Source organism: Musca autumnalis, unplaced genomic scaffold (genome assembly GCF_047663935.1).
Source record: "Musca autumnalis isolate F117 unplaced genomic scaffold, ASM4766393v1 scaffold_2, whole genome shotgun sequence".
Lineage (NCBI taxonomy): Eukaryota > Metazoa > Arthropoda > Insecta > Diptera > Muscidae > Musca > Musca autumnalis.
In genome coordinates, this window is record NW_027411755.1 from 183,256,129 (window position 1) to 183,263,905 (window position 7,777).

Sequence of the window (7,777 nt, forward strand, 5' to 3'; positions counted from 1 at the left end):
TTGCTGGTCCATTTTTTAGACCAAATGGCATTCTCATGAACTCGTACTGTCCATTGGGCACTACGAAAGATGTATATTTTATTGAATTTTCCTCCATTCTGATTTGGTGGAATCCTGACTTAAGGTCCATGATAGTGAACCACTCTTTCCCTTCTAAATACTCCAAACAGTCCTCTATCAGTGGGAGGGGATAATTGTCCCTGACTGTTATTTTATTAAGGGCCCTATAGTCTACGCACATTCGGATTTCCCCACTCTTCTTCTTTGTCAAAACGATGGGTGACGCATATGGGGAATTGCTTGGCCTTATAATCTCCTTTTCCAATAGGTCCGCTATGATTCTATTTACTTCCCGCTTCTCTGCAAAGGACAGTCTTCTTGGTGGGCAATACGTTGCATTGTCTGACGTCACTATTATCGAGGCCCTAAAGTCTGATGTTGTCAACTCGGCATTATTTTCCTTCGGATAATTCTCCTTAATTATTTCCTTAATTTCTTGTTTATCGCGCAATCCCAATTGCGGGTTAATATCCCACTCAATATCTTTAATTTCTTCTATATTTCCTACTGTTTGTAGTAATTGTATTCCCTCATTCCTTTCATCACTGTTCTCTTCCGTCCCTGCAGTTCCCAAATGTTTAATTATGATTTCCTTTTCAGTCTCTTCAGTTTTGTATTCTGTATCTTTTTCCACCTCATCTTCCTTCTCATTCCTTTCATCACTGTCCTCTTCCGTCCCTGCAGTTCCCAAATGTTTAATTATGATTTCCTTTTCAGTCCCTTCAGTTTTGTATTCTGTATCTTTTTCCACCCCATTTTCCTTCCCAACACAAACACTGCACATTTTGTTTTTGTTTCCACTTTTTATTTTTTGCGCTTCCCAACTTTCTTCAACTTTGGGTTCCGCGTATAGAAATATCTTAAGGCTACTTTTGTATTCTTTTAATTTATGCTTTTTGGTATTTTCATTTTTATAACTTAAAGTAATATCAAAAGAACTCAAAAAGTCCCGTCCTAACACCAAAGGGCAAGGGGCTTTTCTTACTAAAACATTTAAATTCATTTCTTTTTCTTTTCCATTAAATTCTATCTTAATCCTAATTTTGCCATATGTTTTTAATGACTCCCCATTTAAATCCTTATATCCTGTCTTCATTTTTCTTCCAATTATAATATCGGGGCTCAACGCACGTACTACCTCTTCATTTATAAAGCTGGACGGGCTGCCAGTATCAATTAGAGAATAAACAAAATAGAAATTAGACCCAGAATAGGGAGGCCCCAAAGCTACTCTTACCTTCATTCTCCATCCGATTTCATCTTCTTCCACTTCTTCCTCGTTCAGTGCAGCCACAGCTCGTTCAGGACAGTCCTTTTTAAAATGGCCCATTTTTCCGCATTTGTAACAGGTTCCTTTCGGTCGGTATTCTCTTTTGCACTCGCCTGAGTAATGCCCAAATTGTTGGCAATTATAGCACCGCACTTCTGTCTTTCTTACCGCCTGTTTCACACCTCTCTCCTTCAATATGGGCTCGTATTTCGGGATGCATTTTTTAAAGGCCGCCAATGTTGTGTAGTTGATTGGTATTGTGGCCGTGAACTCCTTGTCTTGGATACCCTCCACAATGTATTCAACCAACTCTGCTTCATTTATCGGAGTATCCTCCGCCAGTTCCTGCATTATTAATGTATACCGGTGGAGGCTCTCCGCTTGTCGGTGCCATTTGCGATTTTCCAATTTCTTGAGGGCCTCTTTTACCCCCATAGATCGTGTAAACTCGGCATTGAGCTCTTTTTTAAATTCTTCCCAAGTAGTTGCGTTTGAAGAGCGCATAAATAAGCTGGCACTTCCAGCCATCATTCTTCTGGCGAAAAGAAATTGCTCAGTTGAGTTGCAGCCAATCACTGAAGTCACTCTTTCAAACTCTTTTGTCCATTTGGCCACACTCTGGTTGTCATCACCAGTAAATTTCATAATGGCTCCTTCAACGTCGACGAAATTCACATTTTTCTTATTCTCCACTTTCTTTGCTTCCAGCTCATTGATCTCATTTTGTAATTTAAGCAATCGCAATTTCATTTGCAACTGCTTCTCTAACTTTTGCAATTCGCTTTCAGCTTCTTGTTGTACAGTTTGCATGTTTGTATGTATCTGCTGGCTTATGGCGGTTTGTTCGCTTGCTTGGTTACGCACACTGTTAACAACCCGTCCGTCCACTTCTTGTTGTACCGTTCTTTGTATGTCTGTATGTACTTGCTGGCTGGTGACGGTTTGTTCGTTTGCTTGAACACACACATTGTTACCAGCCTGTCCGTCCGCTTCTGTATGTATCTGCTGGCTGGTGGTGGTTTGCTCGCCTACTTGTCCTGACGCGCCGTCGCCAACCACATTTCTCAAGAGATCACGTAATTGCGTAATTGTCGCTGTGTCCGGGAAAGCAATTCCCAGCTTCTTCAAATCCTCCATTAATTCTTCTCGTCCCATAGTTGGCGATTCCTCAGGTTTTTTTTTTTATTACTTCAGGCTGTTTTAATAAAACTTCAGCGTTCGTTTATTCGTTGGCCACACACAATTTTTCTTCAGTGTTTTCTGCGTATACCGAATTTGTCTGTTGGCAATGGGTTCGCGCACACCTGAGCTGTTGACTCTTCAAACGATACCAAACGAATGGCTTTTTCTTTATTGCGTCTTTCTTTTCAATCCATTACTTAAATCTATTTCAATACATAGTTGTGTTTTCATACATAGTTGTGTTTCATACAGGGTTGTTTTTGTGGTTCTATACACCACTGGTAAGTATTTATTCACATTAACTCTGTTCATTCTACTACACGTTCTATGGGGGCTATATGAAGGTGTGGACCGATACCGACAAAATTCTGGGGGAAAGTTTTATACCCCTAAAGAATATATAGGATAATGAAGGATAATGAAGTTAAAACCTTCAAAATACCGAAAATCGGGAGGTACCGTTCTATGGGGGCTATATTAAAACGTGGACCGATATATCCCATTTTCAATACCAACCATCCTGCAGGTAATAAAAACTTCTGTACCAAATATTGACTCTCCATCTTTAAAATTGCGAGCTGTGTCTTGATTTCAACAGACAGACGGACTGACGGGCATGGTTAAATCGACATAGAATTTTATGCTGATCAATAATATATATACTTTATAGGGTCCTCCGACGAATATTTCGATGTATTACAAACGGAATGACAAATTTAATTATACCCTCCATATGGTGGAGGGTACAAAAATGGACGTACAAAAAGATCATATGGGCTGGGGTTATTCTGATCGAAAATTCCCCGTGAGTTTTCTCATTAAGTTGAAAAGGCGGAAAGAATAAGGGGAATTTTCCATTACCGACTTGTCAGAAAATCTCTCTGATAACTTCTAGAGAGTACTTTATCTAAGATTCAGGAAACTGACGCTTATCAAAGAAAAGATGTTACACTCATAAGAGTCCAATTTTTTTCCAAATCCGCTATGATCGACAACGACATAATTTACCTATTTAAGCATCGGTCACCGATTGTAGAGAAGTTTCACATGACTGAAATAGTTAAAAAATGTCGCCTAAATTACGCTTAGGGTTTATTCAACCGCGGAAAATGTAATATTTAAATTTTGTAAATAATAATAGGAAGTCTCTATTTTTATTCAATATTCTCCAAACGACAACTATTTTCCAACTAAGAAAATAAATCCCAAAACCATTTAACCTAACCTATAATTATACGGCGCTACAAAATGTATATAAGAAAATTTTACTTCCATACAAATTGAGTGTCATCATCTATAATGCAATATTATTGAGACCATTTCAAAAGAAATTATGCAAAATGTCCAATATAACGTCAAAAGTGAGGTTATAAATCGAAATATTCTTCTAAAGGCAAATAGGGGATCATTTTAAAAATAATTTTGATAAATTAAAAATTCAATATTTCAAAAATAAAAATTATTTTTAAAATATAGGTTGTGTTATTATATTTTATTATTGTATAATTATATTTTTTAATTTGAATACACTCGATGACACAGTTTTTACACATATGTATTCGTTTTGTAGCGCCGTATTAAACTATGTCTAGTCATAAAATATAAACTATTTTAAACATACATACTTTGGTGTTTTAGTTTTTTCGTATTTTAACAACAACTGCCAAATCGACGATGACCGACCGACCGATCCATTAATAATTAAGAAATAATATAAAAAAAGAGATTTACCTTGAAATTTTTGAAAAATATTCTATATGGAAACGAGTACTGCTGTTCGTTCAAGACAAATAATAATATACGTATATGTTTATGTACCAAAACCAATTATAAATAATTTATTTATATATAAAATAAAATAATAGAAAATTAATTGTTATAATTTTTTTTAAATACCCACACAAGCAATCATTGAAGAGGTAACATAACATTTTAAACTTTAAACAATTACCTGTTGTCAGGTCAATCAGGTGTTCTTGTTTTGTTCTTGTGTGTTTTCGAAAAAGTTTCGCTCACTCACTCCCTAATGTGGTGATGATAATAATAATAAAATTTCATGTTAGTTGGATTTTTTTTTAATGGAAAAATTTCAAACAAATACAATAAAACAAAATAAAATGTTATTAGAAAATTAAAACGAAAACAAAAAATCAAATTTGGAACTTACTGATTTCCAACCACACAAAACTTATATGAAGGTATTTTTAGCTGAAAATAGGCATTTTAAAATTTCAGGCAAAAAAAAAGACATTAGATAAAAAATAAAATTACATAGTAGATAATAATTTTTAAAAGGTATTTTACTATGGTTTTTAGTGAATTTAAAAGCAAGTTTTGCTTTCTAATTGCCCACTTCCATTGAAACAAAAGCAAAAGACAAAAAACAGGCAAAAACGTATAAATTTAATTAAAATGAAAAAACAAATAAAATTAAGATGAAAAAACTAATCTAGTAAACTTATAATATAAAATACTTGTTTGGACAATATTTTTGAACAAAAAAAGAATAAAAAAAGACAATCATTGGCACATCTCACAAATTAAAGTATTCCAACATAGGGATACAAAAGTCAGCTTGTTGTCTTGCAATGCTGAAGCACGACTCTAAAGATCTAAAAAAAAATCAAAAAAGCTAAAATTCGATTTCTCCTTTCGAATAGGCATCTCGATTATATAATTGTTCCACAAACATCCCATACGGGACAAGGGAGACTTCTCTCATACCAATGAGTGCACCCCGATTCATATTAGCTCAATGATATGGGACCTACTGTTTATCGCCGAGTCCGAACGGCGTGTCTTACGACACCACTTTATAGAGAAGTTTTTCATGGCTGAAATACTCGGGAAATGTCGCCAACATTACTGAGGGGTATTTTGCCACCGTTGAAATTTTTGATGTTCCCTGGCCGGGGAATCGAACCCGCGACCTTTAGTGTGCAAGGCGGGTGTCCATACCATTGCACCACGGTGGCATCCAGGCATCTCGATTCCATTATTTAATTTCGGCATAGACTGAATACATTTTGCACCCCAAGGTAGTACATTTTTAATGTCAGAGATCGTACCATTGAATCAGCAGGGTCCCACCAAGCCTTTACTGGAAATTTAATTCGACTGCCAAAGACTTTGGTCAAAATATTGCAGTAATCAAAATCATCATTAGAACTTTTTAAAGCAATACTTATGGGCTCTTATCAAAACCACACTTAAACGAGAATGTTGAACTTTTGTCAGGGAGGTACCGAACAAGTTGTCCGGTATATGAGATGTGGCATTCGGCCCTCGGAAACGACCAGAGATATACAGCGCTGGCTGAACAGATTTACAGCTCTACGTTTTGCACGGTCAATGAGGACGCCCCTACCACAATTAGAGGAGAGTGTCACAGCTCGCCAGACATAACCATCCTGTCACCTGGTCTGACAAATGACGTCACCTGGCAACCCGTCATTTCCCTTGGATCAGACCATCTCCCCATAATTGTCTCCATTAGCAGACCACCCGATTTCATTACCTCTGAACGCCGCACATTCGTCAATCATAAGAAAGCTGATTGGCCGAATTTCAGAGAGTTCACTAATCACCGCTTCGGAGAACTGCCCAATCCTTCTGATGTTCGGGTAGCGGAAAGGACGTTCCGAGACATCATCACTGCTGCAGCCGCTCGCCATATACCTGCTGGTCGAATAACAGAAGTAAGACCAAACTACCCAGTAGAGGCGACGGGATTAGCAAATGAGCGTGATGAGCTTCGCCGAAGCAACCCCAATGACCCCAGAGTCAGGGAGCTGACACTGAAAGTTAAGAGGCTGGCCGGCGAGCATAAGCGGAACAAGTGGTTAAATCATCTGAAGAGTTGCAACATTGGAGCCGGTATAGGTATAAGTCACTCTCGAACCCTGGAAGAAGGGAAGATAGGACCTCAGGCACGTTTGGCGACGTTGCGTTGACTGACCTGAAGAGGTGCGCAAGTTATTTCAATCGACAGTTTGTCGAGCACCCCGAGAGTGACAGGGCGAAGAGAAGAGTATTACGTCGCATCAGATCTCTTCCTGTCGAGGAGGAACCACCACAGTTTATAATGGATGATGTTGCCAATGCCATCATGAACGCTAAATCATCCAAAGCGTTGTGCCCTGATGGAATCTCCATGGTAATGCCGAAGCAGCTGGATGAGCCGGGAGTGGAGTATCTCATTAAAGTTCTCAACTTGTCGCTATAAACCCTCATTGTTGCCGAAGTCTGGAAAATGGGCAGAATGGTCCCACTACGGATGCCCGGCAAGGATGCCAGGTCGATTTCGCTTTTGTCGCCCGTAGCAAAGACCCTTGAGGCCGATCATCAGCATGGATTCCGTAAGCAGCACAGCACGACAACTGCGCTGCACGCCATTACAACACATATTTGTCAAGGACTCAACCAGAGACGGCCGTGCGATACAACTGTGATGGTGGCGCTTGACTTATCAAAAGCCTTTGATGCAGTCAGACACTCCACGCTGTTTAAGGACATTGAGCAGACAACCCTCCGGCCAAGCTTGAAACGTTGGATAGTCAATTATATGTGTGGACGCCAGTCGTACGTGGAATTCAGGAACAAGAAGTCCAAACCGCGTAGAGTGAAACAAGGAGTTCCCCAAGGTGGGGTGATATCTCCGGAACTGTTTAACCTCTGCCTCTCCTGTATTCCGCCCCCTTCAGACGGTATGGAGATCGTAACGTATGAGGATGATTGCACGATCCTGGCGTCGGGTACCTATCCTGATGACATCTGCGAGAGACTGAACAACTATTTAACCGATCTTACCACTTTTTTCCATTCGAGGAATATGCAGATTTTCGTCATAAAATCAACAGCCACTCTGTTCACCACGACTAGTTGTTCACGTTCCTCCAAGTCTCAGCTTTTTTATCAAACTTGGAACCCATTACCATCAATAACATCATCAAGAGAGCTTGAAGTTGCTGGGTCAGCGCAACCTGAAACCGTAAGCTGATTCTCCGACGGATTTCTTAACATTATTACATAGAACATTGGTGGCGTTTAGAACATCAAAATTTTAACATTATTACCCTAAAATTCTATATAAACGTCAATATTCTACATCTACATAAAATACTTCTTTAACGTTTTGCCCCTCTTCCTCTCTTACTTATGTTTTTTGATGATCACAATGGTTCGAAAGGTCTCCGAGTGGCGTAGTCATACAAGTAGCTCCACATCACCTAACCTAGTTACCGTTCGTTCAAACCAGCAATTGCA

At 38.8% G+C, this 7,777-nt stretch overlaps 1 protein-coding gene across 1 annotated transcript; it reads right to left on the reverse strand.

Annotated features, from left to right (window-relative positions):
• Positions 1–786: 786 nt before the first annotated feature.
• On the reverse strand, positions 787–3,361 carry LOC141394987 (uncharacterized). Its single transcript, XM_073970256.1, has 2 exons — positions 1,298–3,361; positions 787–1,223 (listed from the first exon to the last, which is right to left on the reverse strand). Exons 1-2 carry the CDS (start codon positions 2,483–2,485, stop codon positions 1,203–1,205), a joined length of 1,209 nt encoding a protein of 402 aa, XP_073826357.1. The 5' UTR covers positions 2,486–3,361; the 3' UTR covers positions 787–1,202.
• Between the last annotated feature and the right edge of the window lie 4,416 nt (positions 3,362–7,777).

Bases quoted from the DNA above. Each gene is read 5' to 3' on its own strand.
- LOC141394987 (XM_073970256.1), bottom strand. From the start codon at position 2,485: ATGGGACGAGAAGAATTAATGGAGGATTTGAAGAAGCTGGGAATTGCT. The intron at 1,224-1,297 runs GTAAGAGTAGCT...TGATACTGGCAG, and splicing joins AAATCGGATGGAGAATGAAG to CCCGTCCAGCTTTATAAATG.